Below are 18112 nucleotides of genomic sequence, written 5' to 3' on the forward strand. Positions count from 1 at the left end.
CTATTAAAGTACCTTCAACTGGACAGTTAATTTCCTGAGTTTGATGATGGTTTTCGTCCTGACCGCCTTGACCATAATCCTTTATTTTATTCCTCTAAGATACATTCTCCTTGTCTGGGGTAAGTCCGATTTTCTATATTATATCATGCATATTTCATCAAAGGATTAATTCTGCTATTAGTAGTTTTTGATGCTAATTGTTAAGGAACTGATGATTAACTGAGACTTACTCTTGTACTGTGAAACAACTCTCCATGTCTAGAAATAGCAGACATAATTATATGGATGTTTGCCCTTTTAATGGTGTTGAAACGGAAGGTACTAATATGTTCTTCCTTTAATAAGCAGGAAATAGTAAATGGCAAAGACATTAACCTCTGTACTGCCAACCCATCTGGGAAATTGCCTTTGTTTAATATAGTTTGCTAAAAGTTTCCTTATAATATTTTGCTGAATATACAGTTTTGTGTATGTCACACATAGTTTAATCCTGGTATTGTCATAGTATCAGTCCCTGATGTCAATTACCTTAATATTTTGCTTGAACATGGTACTTATTGTTATTTCAATGTATACCTCCACCTGAACTATACAATAGTATATCAATAATAAGATAACATTGCATCATATTTTCTATATTAAGGGATAAGCATCAGGCAGGAAATAGAGCTGCATTTCTACAACCCCTTTAACATTCTCTGGTCTTCTTAAACTTGCTCCTGAATTCTCATAATTCAAAAGCAATTTTGCATACAGATAGATCCTCCAATCAACAACTGAAATGAATGAGCAGTGATCTATTTTCTGGTGTTGGCTTTGAAATGAATGGTGTCAACGTCACTAGGACTTTCTACTTTGAAAATTGCATTTAAATCCAACTTAAAAGATGTGTCCTCATCCAAAAGGCAGCAACTTGAGGCTACGCATCATGCTCTCGGTGTCAGCGTAGTTTATAGGTGTCCGAACCCTGGGCTGCTTGAATCCACAATCCTCTGAGTCAGAGGAAAGACCACTGGCCCAACCTGACAAATCAAAGTCAGCTATACTGAGCTTCAAAAATTTATTGCACTTTCCTGGTCGTTCACAGCCTCAATCAGGGAAAATTAATATTTTACAGACCCAAGATGCTGGGATCTAAAATAAAACAGAAAATGCTGGAAATTCACATCAGGTCAGGCAACAGCTGCGGAGAGAAAAATAGAGCTAACGGCTGGAATCTATTGCAGGCAATGAAACAAAAACAGTTGGTATCGCTGCTGACCTGGGGCGGGATTCTCCGACCCCACGCAGGGGGCGGGATTCTCCGACCCCACGCAGGGTCCGAGAATTGGCGGGAAGCGGCGTTATTTCCGCTCCCGCAGGTTTTCGAATTCTCCCGCCGGTAAAAAACCGGCGTTGTGCAAATCCCGTCGGCAGCCTGTGAAAACAGCTGCCGCCGGCGGGATTTCATTTTATTTGCACTGACCTGAAATCTCCGGCCCGGATGGGCCGAAGTCCCGCCGACGTGGCCACGGGTCACGTCGGCGAAAATCACAGTTGATTTAAAACGGCGTCAACCATTGATGATGGTTGACGCCGTTCAGTGTCGGGAGTGGGTTGCGGCATGGGGGGGGGGGGTGGTGTTGCGGCATGGGGGGGGGGGTGGGTTGCGGCATGGGGGGGGTGGGTTGCGGCATTGGGGGGGTGGGTTGCGGCATGGGGGGGGTTGCGGCATGGGGGGGGGTGGGTTGCGGCATGGGGGGGGTGGGTTGCGGCATGGGGGGGGTGGGTTGCGGCATGGGGGGGGTGGGTTGCGGCATGGGGGGGTGGGTTGCGGCATGGGGGGGGGTGGGTTGCGGCATGGGGGGGGGTGGGTTGCGGCATGGGGGGGGGGTGGGTTGCGGCATGGGGGGGGGTGGGTTGCGGCATGGGGGGGGGTGGGTTGCGGCATGGGGGGGGGGTGGGTTGCGGCATGGGGGGGGTGGGTTGCGGCATGGGGGGGGTGGGTTGCGGCCGTTGGGGGGGGTGGGTTGCGGCCATCGGGGGGGGGGTTGCGGCCATCGGGGGATTGCGGCCATCGGGGGGGTGGGTTGCGGCCATCGGGGGATTGCGGCCATCGGGGGGTTGCGGCCATCGGGGAGGTGGGTTGCGGCCATCGGGGGGTTGTGGCCATCGGGGGGTTGCGGCCATCGGGAGGGTTTGGGGGCAGCGGCGGGCAGAGAGGGGGGGGGCGACGGATGCCCGGGGCCAACGCACCGTCGCCCCCCCTCTGCACGCAGCTGCCCCTACCCCAACCCCCTCCCTTCACCACCCCTACCCCCTTCACCACCACTACCCCCCTCCAACGCCGCACCCCCACTAACGCCGCACCCCCCCCTCCCCCCCACTAACAGAGGAAGGAAGGGGGGGGGAGGAGGAGAGAGGGAGGGGGGGGAGGAGGAGAGAGGGAGGGGGGGGAGGAGGAGAGAGGGAGGGGGGGGAGGAGGATGAGAGGGAGGGGGGGAGGAGGAGAGAGGGAGGGGGGGAGGAGAGAGGGAGGGGGGGAGGAGGAGAGAGGGAGGGGGAGGAGGAGAGAGGGAGGGGGGAGGAGGAGAGAGGGAGGGGGGAGGAGGAGAGAGGGAGGGGGGGAGGAGGAGAGAGGGAGGGGGGGAGGAGGAGAGAGGGAGGGGGGAGGAGGAGGAGAGAGGGAGGGGGGGAGGAGGAGAGAGGGAGGGGGAGGAGGAGAGAAGGAGGGGGGGAGGAGGAGAGAGGGAGGGGGGGAGGAGGAGAGAGGGAGGGGGGGAGGAGGAGAGAGAGGAGGGGGGGGAGGAGGAGAGAGGGAGGGGGGGAGGAGGAGAGAGGGAGGAGGGGGGGGGGAGAGAGGGAGGGGGGGAGGAGGAGAGAGGGAGGGGGGAGGAGGAGAGAGGGAGGGGGGGAGGAGGAGAGAGGGAGGGGGGGAGGAGGAGATGGGGGGAGGAGGAGAGAGGGGGGGAGGAGGAGAGAGGGGGGGAGGAGGAGAGAGGGGGGGAGGAGGAGAGAGGGGGGGGAGGAGGAGAGAGGGGGGGAGGAGGAGAGAGGGGGGGGAGGAGGAGAGAGGGGGGGGAGGAGGAGAGAAGGGGGGGGTGTGGGTACCGGCCTTCAGAGGGAGGGGGACGGGGTGTGGGTACCGGCATGAGGGGGGGGGGCCCCGGCGTTGGGGGGGGGGGGGGGGACCGGGGGGGGGGGGGGGGCCCGGCGTTGGGGGGAGGGGGGGCCCCGGCGTGGGGGGGGGGGGACCCGGCGTTGGAGGGGGGTAGGTGTGGTGGGGAGGGAGGTAGGGGTGGTGGGGAGGGGGGTAGGTGTGGTGGGGAGGGAGGTAGGGGTGGTGGGGAGGGAGGTAGGGGTGGTGGGGAGGGAGGTAGGGGTGGTGGGGAGGGAGGTAGGTGTGGTGGGGAGGGAGGTAGGGGTGGTGGGGAGGGAGGTAGGGGTGGTGGGGAGGGAGGTAGGGGTGGTGAGGGGGGGTTGAGGTAGGGGTGGTGAGGGGGGGGGTTGGGGTAGGGGGCAGCGGCGTACAGAGGGGGGGGGCGACGGTGCGTGGCCCGGGCATCCGTCGCCCCCCCTCTCTGCCCGCCGCTTGCCCCCAAAACCCCCCCCCCCCAAAATGCCGGAACACCCCCCCCCCCAAAATGCCGGAACACACCCCCCCCCCCAAAATGCCGGAACACCCCCCCCCCTCCAAAATGCCGGAACACACCATGTAAGGATGGCACATCTCCCTCCCTGACCCCCCCCCCACCCAAAAATGCCGGAACACACACCCCCCCCCCCCCCCCCCAACTGCCGGAACACACCCCCCCCCAACTGCCGGAACACACCCCCCCCCCCAAACTGCCGGAACCACACCCCCCCCCCCCAACTGCCAGGTCTGTCTCTCTCTCTCCTCCTTATCCTCCAAAAAACGCCGGGTCTCACCACTTCCGCAGCTGGAGAAACTGACGCGTATCGCGTCAGTCAGCTGCTAGCCCCTCCGGGAACGGAGAATAGCGGCCTTAAAGAAGGCCCCGGCGCCGGAGTGATTAACACCGATTTTTTTCGCAGGCAACCCGCGTTACGAAGGGCTACGGAGAATCCCGCCCCTGATCTCCATGGGCCCAGGTGGAATAATTAATCGGCAGTAGCACCCCTGTCCCCCGGGCTCCCAGCTCCCCTGGGGACATCAAATTGCCATATCATCCAGTATAGGTTGGTGTCTCAACCCCAAGAGCTGACAGACAATCAGAGACCGGCAGCTCTACAATATCAACAGTGTCGCTGGGAGTGATAGCCGCTACGACTACAGGAGGCCCATGCAAAGGATCAGCATTGGAGGCCCTGGGGTAAAGTCAATGAGGTAGGTTCATCCAGATTTGGCACATTGGCCCCAGAAAGAGGGAGAGGGAAATTAGTATTTAGGAAAGGGGGAGTGGAGTCTTCACCTATAGGTGGCCCATGCCTCCAGAATTTATCTCCACGGGCTTCCAGTGGCGGCCATGGAGTAAACGGTCACACATTCAGCAGCTCTTGCCCTTAGAGTTTTTTAATGGTATTTAAACCAGATTTTTCAGAAAATTTCTCAAAATAAGTTGATCGAAGGGAGAGGAAAAGGAGGTGACCCTCAATTTATGGAATCGTGTCCAAATAAGAGTCGAAAAGGAGATACCAAAAGATGGGTGAAAGCAAGAATCAGAGGTCATCGAGCTCAATGCTATCGAGACAGAGCGTGTCCACGCCAGCTCACTGGTCGATGGAGCAATGGGTCAAGTACCTGGATGAGAAGTTCGCCCGGCATCACAAGGTGTGTGCGGAAGATGTAACCCAGATGATAACCTCGATTAAGGAGGTGGTTGACCGGGGTGGAGGAGAAAATGACGACCCAGGGACAGGAGATTCAAAAGTTGCAGGAGCTGGCGACTGAATGAGAGGAGGAATCCACTGCAATGGCTTTGGAAATGAGCATACTACAGGACAGCCAGAAACGACTGCTAGATAAAGACTTGGAGAACCGGTCTCGCAGGCAAAATATCCGAATCAGAGGGAAAAGAGGGCTTTGGCTTAAGGATTTTTAAATTTTAACTGTGGTGGGCTGAGTTTGGGGGAAGGGACAGGGTGGCGGGGAGGTGAGAAAGATGGTTCTGTGTTTTACTTAGTCTGGTTTAAAATTTTAGTCTTTAAATTCTGTGAGTTAAGTTGCGATGTTCGGGAAGAAAAGGGTTTAGGTGTTTCTTTTTTTAAAAATTCTCTCTTCTTTTCTATCTTCTTGTGTAATTTGATTTTGATTTATTGTTTTATGTACTGCATCACATAGGAAAGAACTTTAAAGTTGCGACGGGGTGTTTTATTTTCTGTAAGAGAGATGGTTGATTCTTGCATGCATAATTTTGTTTAAGCTGCTTGAATCTTCTTCTTTTGTGTTTGATTCTCTTTGAAAGTGATGGGACTGATCAGAATCAGTCACAGGGGGAGGGATGGAAGCTGGCAATCTGGTTCAACGACTTTTAAACTCAAACTATGGTGGTCTGAGTTTGGGGGAAGGGACAGGGTGGCGGGGAGGTGAGAAAATGGTTCTGTGTTTTGCTTTGTTGGTTTAAAACTTTGGTCTTTTAATTTTGTGAGTTAAGTTGCGATGTTCGCGAAGAAAAGGGTTTTGTTGTTTTCATTTTTTTTCCTTTCTCTCTTCCTGTGTAATTTGATTTTGATTTATTGCTTTATGTACTGGATTACAGAGGGAAGAACTTTTAAGGTGCGATGGGATGTTTTAGTTTCTGCAGGATAGATGGTAGATTGTGGCATGCATAATTTTGTTTAAGCTGCTTGAAGCTCCTTCTATTGTATTTGATGCTGTTTGAAGGTGATGGGACTGATAAGAATTGTTTATGGGGGGGGGGGGTTTGCCTCGTTGCCAGCGCGTTGGGGGATGGTTTGTTTGCTTTTTGGGATTGTTGTTACTGTGTTGTGTGCTTGCGTGATTGCTAGGTGTGATAGAATCTGGAAATCAGCAGGTTTTTTTGACGCCAGAGAGTGGGAGATGCTAAGCTAGCTGGATAGCTAGTTCACGGGAGCAAAGTGGGGGGGGGGAGCTGAGGAGAGACGAAGTGGGGGGGTGGGAGGGGGGTACTGCTGATGGGTAAGGGACAGTTAGGAGACTGCCGATGGAGATCAGATGATGGTCGTCGCCGAGGGGCGGATCAAGTGAGGTATGGAACACAGGCTAGGAGCTGGCCTAGGAAAGGTCATGGTTGACCGACAACGGAGGGGCACGAGGCTGAGGTGGTAGTTGCCATGGACGTGGAGAAGGCTTTTGACCGAGTGGAGTTGAAGTATCTATGGAATATTTTAGGCAGGTTTGGGTTCGGCCAGGGATTTGTGGAGTGAGCCCGGCTATTGTACCAGGCCCCGGTGGCAAATATATGAACTAACCAAGTTTGGTCAGAATACTTTAGTCTTTGTCGGGGGCAAGGCAGGGATGCCCGCTCTCCCCATTAATGTTTGCCATAGCCATAGAACCCTTAGCAATGGCTCTGAGAGCAGCAAATACCTGGAGGGGGAAAGTGAGGGTGTGGGGGGTGGAACCGAGGGTCTCTCTTTGCTGCTTTATATCACGGTCCAGGCCGGGGGGGGGGGGGGGGGGGGGAGGCATGACCGAAATCATGGAGATGTTAGGGAAAATTTGGACGATTGTCAGGCTGTAAGTTAAATATGGGAAAGAGCGTGATGTTCATGATTCAGGCATGGGGGCAGGAAAGGAGGCTGGAGGAGCTACATTTTAAGGTGGTTGGGAAGAGTTTTAGGTGTCTGGGGTTTCAAGTGGCCAAGGATTGGGGGCAACTTCACTAGTTAAATTTGGGCAAAGCAGTGGATCAAATGAGAAGGGATTTTTGTAGATGGGACATGCTCCCACTGACGCTGGCGGGAAGGGTTCAGACGGTAAAGATGACTGTCGTTCCGAGGCTGCTTTTTTTTCAGTGTCTTCCGATTTTTGTCCCAAAGACTTTTCTCAGAAGTATGAATGTGGCGATACTGAGGTTTATATGGGTGGGTAAAACCCCGAGAGTAAAGAGGACACTCCTGGAACGGGCCCGCAGGGAAGTGGGATTAGCTCTCCTGAGCTTTATTAACTATTACTGGGCTGCCAACATATCGATGGTCAGGAACTGGGTAGTGGGGGAGGGGTCAGTCTGGGAGCAGATGGAGGTAGTATCCTGCAAAGATATGAGTTTGGAGGCTTTACTGACAGCACCCCTGCCATTCTCGCTGGCTTGGTACTCCATAAGTCCTGTGGTGGTGGCAGCCTGAAGGTGTGGGGGCAATGGAGGCAGCATATGAGACTGGAGGGGCCGTCAGTGTGGTCACCGATCTGTGACAATCACCAGTTTGTCCCGGGGGGGCTGGATGGGGGATTTAAGGTATGGCAGCGGGCAGGGATAGAGAGGTTTGGGGATCTATTCATCCAGGAGGGCTTTCCGACCTTGAAGACATTCAAGGAGGAGTTTGATTTGCCGGGTGGGAAAGAGTTTCAGTATCTTCAAGTGCGGGACTTTATACGGAGACAGGTCCCAAGCTTTCCTTGCCTCCCCCTGAGAGGACTACAGGATAAAGTGCTGTCAAAGACAGGTGTTGGAGGTGGGAAGGTCTTGGACATAAACAGAGAATTGTTAGAGTGGGAAGGGGCCCCTATCAGAGAGATGAAGAGGAAGTGGGAAGAGGAGCTAGGAGGGGAGCTGGAAACTGAACTGTGGGAAAAAGCCACAAAAAGGGTAAATGCATCCTCGTCCTGTGCTAGACTTAGCTTGATTCAGTTCAAGGTAGTCCACAGGGCCCACATGACGGTAGCTCAGATAAGTAGGTTCTTCGAGGAGGTGGAGGACAGGTGTGGGCAGTGTGGGGGTAGCCCGACCAACTATGTTCATATGTTTTGGGCATGGCCAAATCTGAGGGAATTCTGGCAGGTATTTGCAGATGTTATGTCGGATATCCTGGAAGCTAGGGTAACTCCGAGTCCAGAATTATCAATATTTGGGATGTCTGAAGATCCGGGGGGCAAAGGGGGGAGGGAGGCCGATATCCTGGCCTTCTCCTCCCTGGTGGCCCGGAGACGGATCTTGCTGAGATGGAGGGACTCGGAGCCCTCGAAATCAGGAGTGTGGGTCAGCGATATGGTAGAGTTTCTCAGTCTGGAGAAAATCAAGTTCGCCCTAAGAGGATCAATACAGGGATTTGCCCGGAGTTGGCAGCCATTCATCGAATTCTTTAACAAAAACTGAATGTCAGCAGTAAGGGGGGGGAAAGGGAAAAAGGTGGGGGGAGGAAAATAGGAGGCATGGTAATGTTAAATAAGGACAGGGAATTTAGTAAATGGGTAATTGGGGATTGGGCGGGAGAAGTGGGGTAGGTGGTTTATTGTTCGTTGTTATTTTAAGGGGTAACATGTGCGTCGACCCGCGTTGTTGTTTTAGAAATGTCAATATGTTAAATTGTGAAAAATACAAGTGCTTCAATAAAATATTTTCTAAAAAAAAAGAATGTATCTCCACCTACGTTATGTTTAAATAATATGTTTAAATAAATTCGAAATAATCACACTTTAGACTCAAAATGCTGGAGCTTCATCAGGTGTATCTCTTGCATCTCTCCATATGGCTGAATGACTGACACATTGTTACTCGGCACATGACTGCAGTAATGGAAGTTAAATGTGGCATCCTGGGATATATAGGCACGTAACAAAAAGTTCCAAGCTCTTTACGAATACTGTAATAATGTAACAATAGTTCCTTAACCCAGGAAAAGATCCCAAGGGACTTAACAGCAAACTTGTCAAAGAAAATTTGACATCCAACCACAGGGACAGATAATCATCAGCTTGGTCAAAGAGGTAATTTTTAAGGAGCATCTTAAAGGAAAGGAGAAAGGTGGAGAGGCAGGAGGTTCATGAAGGGAATTTTACAGCTTAATATCTTGGCAGCTCAAGGCACTGCCACAAATGGTGGAGCAGTTAAAATTGGGGATGCTCAAGAATTGAAACTGCCTAGATAGGTCAGAGGGTTGTGGGACTGGAGAAGAATATAGAGGTACAGTGAGACAAGACTGTGGAGGGATTTGAAAACAAGGATAGCCACTTTAAAAATGAGCTGTTGTTTAACAGGGAGCTAATGTAGGACAGAGAACACAGGTTAGGACACAAGCAGAAAGGTTTTGGATGACCTCAAAGTTTATAGAAGGTAGAATGTGAGAGGCTAGTCAGGAGAGCATTGAACTAGGCAAGTCGAGAAGTAGCAAAGGCATAAATGGGAAATTCAGCAGCAGATCCACTGAGGCAGGAGTGGAGTCGGACGGTATTACAGAGGTGGAAAGAAGCTGTCTTAGTGATGGCAATGATGTGTGATTGGAAGCTCAGCTGTGGCTTAAATATGATGTGGAGATGCCGGCGTTGGACTGGGGTGAGCACAGTAAGAAGTCTTACAACACCAGGTTAAAGTCCAACAGGTTTGATTCAAACACGAGCTTTCGGAGCGCAGCTCCTTCCTCAGGTGAATGGCGAGGTATGGTTGACCTTGCCATTCACCTGAGGAAGGAGCTGCGCTCCGAAAGCTCGTGTTTGAATCAAACCTGTTGGACTTTAACCTGGTGTTGTAAGACTTCTTACTGTGCTTAAATATGACACCAGAGTTCATGCAATTTGGTTAAACCTCAGACAGTTCTTGAGAGGGATGGAGTTGGTGGCTAGGCAAGAAGAGATTTGCAGTCAGGACTGAAGAAAGTGACTTAGGTGTCCAGTGTTCAGTTGGAGGAAATTTCTGCACTTCCAGTATTGGGACATCAGGCAAGTCGTCTGTTAAGATCGGTGCATTCAATCCTGAGTGCCTTCTTTTAAATATATGTTAATGAGGACTAACTTTACAGCTCAGAGTTTCCTACCTTACATTTGCAGTGCACTCGAATATATTTTAGACCTGGAATCATTAGGCACAGCTGCTATCTGCATCAGGGGATGAGTTGGAGGACGTTGCTGCAGAAGAACATGGGATATGTAGGAACTCATGGGTGGACTTCAGTTAACCATCATCTCTCTCTTCATCACTATCCTTGTTATCTTCCTCCTCCTCATCATCATTATAGATGACAAGGAGGTGGTTGTGCCTGTGCTGTACTTGCTCCTCTGCCTCGTTATCAACTTTCTTCTCTTATGCCTTCCTCTCTGTTGATGTTGTGGATCTGCAAGAATGTACGAGAGACATATGAATGAGCATTATCACTTTGAATTCAAGGGGTAGAAGCTTGTGCCTGTGTGGAGCTTCACAGGATGCCAGACTGTCAATGTAGATGCTTAATTAAAACAGTAAATAAAGTCACCATAGTCCCAGGTGACCATAGGCTCCCCTTTGAGGGAGAGAGCTGATAGGTGGCGATTTAACCCGAGGATCTTTGGTTTTACTATTGAGCCACTATTGCGATGGGCATTGAAGGCCCTCACCCAGAGTATATTCAGCACCTTTGCCACCCTCAGTGTTTTCCCCAAATAGTGTTCTGCATGGAGGAGTACTGATTCATCAGCTGATGGTGGAAGGTACATGGTAATCAGCAGGAGTTATTCTTGCCCATGTTTAACCTGAAGTCATAAGACTTCATGTGGTCCAGAGTCGATGTTGAGGACTCCAAGGGCAACTCCCTCCCAACTGTATCCCACTTTTAATTCCAGGTATTACATTAAGTTTAAATCTCACCACCTGCCTTGGTGGCATTTGAACCCAGGTCTCCAGATCATCACCCAGGGTCTCTGGATTAATAGTGCAGTGACAGTATCACTATGCCACCCCTTCAATCTATTCAACTGTTTTAAACTAGTGCATCCAATTTTGGGATAGGTTTTCTGTGTTGTCTGATATTATACCCAAGTGCAAACCTATACAATTAATGTCAGCCAGCCATGTATTCCTGGAGAGCTTCATACCAAAGGCTGATCCTGATTCTGTCTTGTACTGCACTTTCAGGAAGGGATCACCGAATAGTCCACAGGATAATTCTCTGCACCTTTGCTTTACTAGCACATTACAAAGATAAAATTATTTAAAACAAGAGAAAATTGTAAAACTAAAACCTGCAGGCTGTTTAATTATTCAAACATTATTCTGCACCCACACTGGTACATTGAAAAATTAGTAGGGCGTGATTTTTTTTTCTCTCCGAGTTCATCAAATTTTATCACTGTTACTGTAAGTCTTTATCATTTGCTTTATATATTTTGCCTGTAGTTATATTTAGCATCTTCTATGCACCCAGCTGTATGGCCCCTGCAGTAATGTGAACATTTAAATTGCCCTACGTTTTAACAGCAGATTAATTTGAAGTGTGGCTTGTCTTATCATGTGTTCTCCTTGGTTACAATTACTGTAGGAAATTAGAGTTGCATATAAGGGGGTAGATGAAGCTGGATATGTGTGAAAGAAACAGGACTAAACAAGCTTTGACCAGTAAATGAACTGAATTACGCAGAAGCTATGCAAATATTCCTTTCCCAGGATTTGTTAAAACTATCACAAGGAAACAACAGAATGTTGATCATTACTTTTTAAAAATCTGTTGCTCAGTATCTGGTAACTACATAAACTAATATAGGTGCAAAGGACCAAATCTAACTGCACCTCGTTTGGTTATTCTCTTTTTAAAAATCATTTACGGGATGTGTCTTGCTGGTTCGGCCAGCATTTACTGCCCTTCCCTAGTTGCCCTTCAGAAGGTGGTAGTGAGCTGTCTTCTTGAACCGCTGCAGTCTCCAAGATGTAGGTATACCCACTGTGCTGGCAGGGAGTGAATTCCAGGATTTTGACTCAGTGACAGTGAAGGAATGGTGATACATTCCCAATTCTGGGTGGCTAGTGACTTGAAGGGGAACTTCTAAGTGGTGGTGTTCCCTGGTATTTGCTGCTCTTGTCCTTCTAGATAGTTGTGGCCGTGGGTTTGGAAGGTGCTGCCTAAGGAACCTCAGTGAGTTCCTGCAGCGGATCTTGTAGATGGTACACAAAGCTGCCACTCTTCATCAATAGTGAAGGGATTTGTTCTGGATGGTATCAAGCTTCTTGGGTGTCCTTGGAGCTGCACTCATCCAGGCAAGTGGAGACTATTCCATTACACTCCTGACTTGTTCCTTGTAGATGGTGGACAGTTTTGAGTTGGGGGGGAGGGCGGTGGGGTCTGGGGTCTGGAGATGAGTTATTTGCCGCAAGATCCCTAACCTTTGACCTGCTGTATAGCCACAGTATCTATATGGCCAGTCCAGTTAGGGTTCTGATCAATGGTAACTCCCAGGATGTTGATTGAGGTGGATTCAGCGATAGTAATCCCATTGCAAGTCAAGAGATGATGGTTAGATCCTTTCTTGTTGGAGACGGTCATTGCCTGGCACTTGGCTTGAATGTTACTTATCACTTGTCAGCCCAAGCTTGGTTATTGTCCAGGTCTTTCTGCATTTGGACATAAGCTGCTTTAGTTTATGAGGAGTTGAGAATGGTGCTGAACATTGTGCAGTCATCTGCAAACATCCCCACTTCCGACCTTATGGTGGAAGGAAGGTCATTTATGAAGCAGCTGAAAATGATTTCACCTAGGACACTAGCATGAGGAACTCCTGCAGTGATGTCCTGGAGCTGAGACGATTACTTCCGAACAGCTCCAAATAGGTATGACTTCAAACAGAGGTGGGTTTTCCCCTATTCCCATTGACTCCAGTTTTCCAGGGCTTCTTGATGTGTACAGCATTGATGCAGACAGGGGTGTGTATGATACTTTGCTCCCTGAAGGCAATGACCAACTCCTTGGGCCGGATTCTCCACCAGCTGATTCTCCATTTTGCCGGCGCCCGGGGGTTTCACAATGGCGTGGGGCTGTCCCACAATGGGAAACTCCATTGACCAGCTGGTGTAACGGAGAATCCCGCCAGTGGGTCGAGCCTGAAAAGTGGCGTGGCAGGGCGCAGAATCCAGCCCCTTATTTTTTCTGATGTTGCGGGAGAGATTGTTGTCGTCACACCACGTCACTATGTTGTCTATCTCCCTCCTGTACTCTGAAAGCGCTGTTAATTACCTCTTCCACACAGTGTCACTAATCCGTTACATATGTAATGTTTGGGATGGAGGAATAGCCAGAAGAGTTATGCATCATTGTCATCAATACGGTCACATACAGGTGTCATGGAGACTCTGGTGATGTGTTGATATTGTCATTCATGTTGAGTTTATAACACAAATGTAAAATTTGCTAAACACTCCTTATGGAACTGGAGCCACTTTAACTTTAACAGATGTGAGGTTAAATCAAAATGCGGTAAAGTCACAACCTGCTGAACTGCAGGAATCACATGCTGCAAAGGTCAAGGGTGATTACAGAAATTTGAGTTTTCACAAGAGAGTGTCTGTAAGCCAATAATTAAAAATGATTATTTATCAATGAAATTAGTGAAAATAGGATACAGAAGAAACCCAGAATTCTACAGATAGTCTGTATTTTGCACAGAGAAGAATTCGGAAAATGAGGCTGGATTTATGGGGCAGCACTCAACTAAAATGTCAGTGGCAAGCCAGCCCATGATCCTGACCTTGCCAATTTAACACTGGGAGCAGCAATAATTGCTTTCAGGTGAGATTTCCACTCCTATCTCAGGTAGAGGGCTCACCCTCGAGAGCTGCCAGCCGGGGGCAGCATGGTGACACAGTGGGTTAGCCCTGTTGCCTCACGGCGCCGAGGTCCCAGGTTCGATCCTGGCTCTGGGTCACTGTCCGTGTGGAGTTTGCACATTCTCCCCGTGTTTGCGTGGGTTTCGCCCCCACAACCCAAAGATGTGCAGGCTAGGTGGAGGGGAAAGATGGAGTTATGACCATGGGGAAAGGGTGCCTCTGATGGGCTCAGGGTATTCACAAAGGGGGCTCCCCACCTTGCAGAACATGAACCTGCACAGCTAAAGCTGCTAAATGTTTCACAGGGCGTGGGCCTGCCCCAGCCACAGGTAAAATACTGTTTGGGCCTTTAAGTGGTTATTAAATAGACAAATGGATTGATAGACAGTCCGACACAGCTCCTGCCCTCTTAAAATTCCATGCAGGTTAGGTGTGGACGAGTAGGCAATGGGAAGGCTACCCACTAGATTTTACAAACCCCCTCGTCTTCATACCCACAGCAGGGGAGCGTAAAATCCAATCCAAAGAAATGTTTAATCAAAAATAATGCAAAAGTTGAGTAGTGCCTTTGGGTGAACTATTGTCAACTCTTTTCACAAAAAAAGTGCTTATTTTGTAAGCATTTTGGGTTTTTTGCCTTTCATCTGATATTTTTATTGTTTATTTGATTATGATACTATTTTCCCTGTCCTCTATTTATCCATGTACAATGATCTCAAAATTTTCATTGTTTTGTGTTTTAATTTTTTCAATTTCTTTGTTTTCATTTATTGGTCTTTGGTTAGCTAAGATGGTTGGACGACTGGTTTGTGATGCAGAGCAATGCCAACAGTGCGGTTTTAATTCCTGTGCTGACTGAGGTTCTCCATGAATGCCCCGCCTTCTCGACCTTACCCCTCGCCTGAGATGTCGTGACCCTCAGGTTAAATCACCACCAGTCAGCTTTCAAAGTGGAGAGCCTCCTATGGTCCTTTGGGACTGTGGCTTCATTTACATTTACTTTTTTAATTTATCCCTTGCTTCATGTTTTTCTTTCTTCTTTCTGCATCTCAGTCTATTTGTTCAGATTTCTTTAATATTTCACAAACATTAACATTGTATATTGTTCATTAACACTGAATATCTCCCTATTGCCTCCTTTTCGTATAACATGTTTGTTTAATGTTCCAGCTAGTTGCTGGTTTTATCCTTTTTCACCTCCTGGCAATATTCCAATAATTTCATGGTTCTCTTGTCCCCCACCTGGACAAATTGTAGTGATCTGTGGAGGGGGGTGGGAATTTCCATAACCGTCGTAAGGTTTTTCTCGGCGGCGGGAGGCAACACGCTGTTTGCCGGCGGCTGCATCTTCTGGTTCCACTGCTGCCACTGGGATTTCCCATTGAATCGACCCCCGTTGCTGGGAAACCCGCAGCAGTGGTTCGCCATCGATGGGCCCACTGGGGAGAACAGACAAAAAATCTCCCCCTGTATTTCTTTTCCATCTCCTGGTTCAGTCTTTCAGTTTTTAGCTTTGCTCATTTTCATCTCTGAATGTAGCCAGTGCTTCTAGTTCATACCTGACATCCATATCCATTCATATTAAAGCAGGAGTCATTGAATGGCGATCTGGAGGGAGAAGGTTGGCTGATTATTTCCCAAGCTTATAGCTAGGGAGCTTGGTGAGATCAACATAGCGCGTTTACCCACTGTTATGTCTTATGGTTTCCAGAAGTTTGAAATAATCGCATTTTCATCAAGTGTATTTTTCACATCTCACCATCTTCAGCTGCTTCATCAATGACATTCCCTCCATCATATGGTCAGAGGTGGGGATATTTGCTGATGTTTGCACAATGTTCAGCACCATCTGTGACTCAGCAGATACTAAAGCAATTCGAATCCATATGCAGCAAGACCTGGACAACATTCAGGCTTAGCCTGATCAGTGACAAGTAACATTAGCACCATACAAGTGCCAGGCAATGACTATCATTTTTTTAAAAAGACATTTTATTAAGGTATTTGTAATTTTATAATAATAACAGTAACGTCAACAGAAAAAAAATGCAAATTAAATATAAATGTAGTGCATAAACCACCTCCATCCCCAGCAAGTCCCTCCTACCCTTAACAGAAAATAGCCTAACTTCCCCTCCCCCTTTAGATTTTTGCCTCTGCTGACAGTTAATTTTCCCCAAAGAAATCAACAAATGGCTGCCACCTCCGGACGAACCCTAGCATTGACCCTCTTAGGGTGAACATGATTATCTCAAGACTGAGAAACCCAGCCATGTCACGAACCCAGGTCCCTGATTTCTGGGGCTTCGAGTCCCTCCACACTAGCAATATCTGTCTCCGGGCTACCAGGGAGGCAAAGGCCAAAACATCAGCTTCTCTCACCCCCTGGACTCCCAGATCTTCTGACACTCCAAAAATCGCCACCTCTCGACTCGGCACCACCTATGTTTTAAGTACCGTGGACATGACCTCAGCGAAGCCCTGCCAAAATCCCCTAAGCTTCAGACATGCCTAAAACATATGGACGTGATTTGCTGGTTCCACTGCACACCTCGCACACCTGTCCTCAACCCCAAAAAACCTGCTCACCCAGGCCACTGTCATGTGTGCCCAGTGAACTGCCTTAAATTGTATCAGGCTGAGCCTGGAACATGATGAGGATGTGTGTTAGCTCTGCACAAAGCATCCCCCCCCCCCCCCCCCCCCCCCACACTTCCTAATCATGGTTATATTTGCCGCCCGGTAATAGTTGCTAAAGTTCGGCAGCACCAACCCATCCTCCCGTCAAATACGCTCGAGCAACACTTTCTTCACTCACGGGGTTTTACCCGCACACACAAAGTCCAAAATCACCTTATGTAGCTGTTTAAAAAGGGCCCTTGGGATAAAGATGGGGAGGCACTGAAAAACAAACAGAAACCTGGGGAGGACCGTCATTTTCACGGTCTGCAGCCTCCCCGCCAGTGACAGCGGGAGCATGTCCCACCTTCTAAAGTCCTCCTAGACAGGTCAAATTTAACTTATGTCTCCCATTCCTGTGCCACCTGGATTCCCAGATAGCGAAAGCTCATTCCTACCATTCTGAATGGCAGCTCTCCCAGTCTCCTCTCCTATCCCCTCGTCTGGATCGCGAACATCTCGGATGGAATTCTCTGCTCCCCACGCCGGGCGGGAGAATCGCGGGAGGGCCGGGCGACTCACAACACGCCGCCCTGGCACTCCCCGCGATTCTCCCAGCCCCGCTCGGATGAATCGCCGCTCGCCGTTTTTCACAGCGACCGGCGATTCTCCGGCCCGGATGGGCCAAGCGGCCTGACGTTCCCGACTGGTTCACGACGGCGGCAACCACACCTGGTCACTGCCGTCGTGAACATGGCACCAAATCTTCGTTTGTGGCTTGTGGAGGGCGGAGAGGGGAGTGAGCACCACGGCCGTGCTCGGGAGGGGACTGGCCCGCAATCGGTGACCACCGATCGTCGGGCCGACGTCTCCAAGAGACGCACTCTTTCCCCTCCGCCGCCCCGCAAGATCAAGCCGCCACGTCTTGCGGGGCATTGGAAGGGAAGCTGGCAAATGCGCATGCGCGGGTTGGAGCTGGCAGCCGTCGTGACGTCAGCCGCGCATGCGCAGGTTGGAGCCGGCCAACCTGCGCATGCGCGGCTGACATCACTTAGGCGCTGCCGTCGCGTCATTCTCGGCGCGCCGCCTTAAGGCCCGGCGACTAAGATTTACAGAGCGCTGCTCCTAGCCCCCTGGGGGGGGGGGGGGGGGGTGACTAGGGTGCGAGGAGCGGCCTCCGAGGCCGTCGTGAAACTCGGCCGAGTTCACGACAGCCTTCCCGATGCCGTGCGGGAGCAGAGAATTCCACACCTCATTTTTCCCCATATTCAATTTATACCCAGAAAACCGGCCAAATTCCACTAAGATCTGCATAATCTCCCCATCCCCCCTAGCGGGTCTGAAATATACAGGAGCATACCGTCAGCATAAAGCGAGACCCTGTGTTCCACCCTCCCTGGCCAACCCCTTCCAGTCCCTAGATGCTCTCAATGCCATCACCAGTGGTTCTAAGGCCAGAGCAAACAACAGCAGGGAGAGGGATACCCTTGCCTTGTCCCTCGGTGCTGCTGAAAATAGCCCAACATTAGCCGATTTGTGTGTACGCTTGCTACTGGTGCCTGGTACAGCAGCCAAATCCAATCAATGAAACCCTGCCCAAACCCGAACCGTCCTAACACCCCCCCCCCCCCCCCCCCACTCTGAGGGCATCTTGATAACATTTAAGAGCTTTCTAACATTGGCCGTCAACTGCCTACCCTTAACAAACCCCATCTGGTCTTCCCCTATCACCTCAGGGACACAGTCCTTGAGGCCAATATTTTAGCCAACAGTCAAGCATCCAAATTGAACAGGGAGATTGGCCTGTATGACCTGCATAACTCTGGGTCCTTCTTCCGCTTCAGGATCAG

At 50.0% G+C, this 18112-nt stretch overlaps 1 protein-coding gene across 9 annotated transcripts in view; it reads left to right on the plus strand.

Annotated features, from left to right (window-relative positions):
- The window catches only part of LOC119970506 (multiple C2 and transmembrane domain-containing protein 1-like), an 891726-nt gene that overhangs the window by 853204 nt on the left and 20410 nt on the right, over positions 1-18112 (plus strand). For all 9 annotated transcript variants that reach the window (XM_038805255.1, XM_038805256.1, XM_038805254.1 and 6 more), the window contains one exon: positions 10-119. In XM_038805255.1, the coding sequence (XP_038661183.1) occupies positions 10-119 (110 nt within the window). The remainder of the gene's footprint in view (positions 1-9; positions 120-18112) is intronic.

The sequence above is a fragment of the Scyliorhinus canicula genome, chromosome 8 (genome assembly GCF_902713615.1).
Source record: "Scyliorhinus canicula chromosome 8, sScyCan1.1, whole genome shotgun sequence".
Taxonomy (NCBI): domain Eukaryota; kingdom Metazoa; phylum Chordata; class Chondrichthyes; order Carcharhiniformes; family Scyliorhinidae; genus Scyliorhinus; species Scyliorhinus canicula.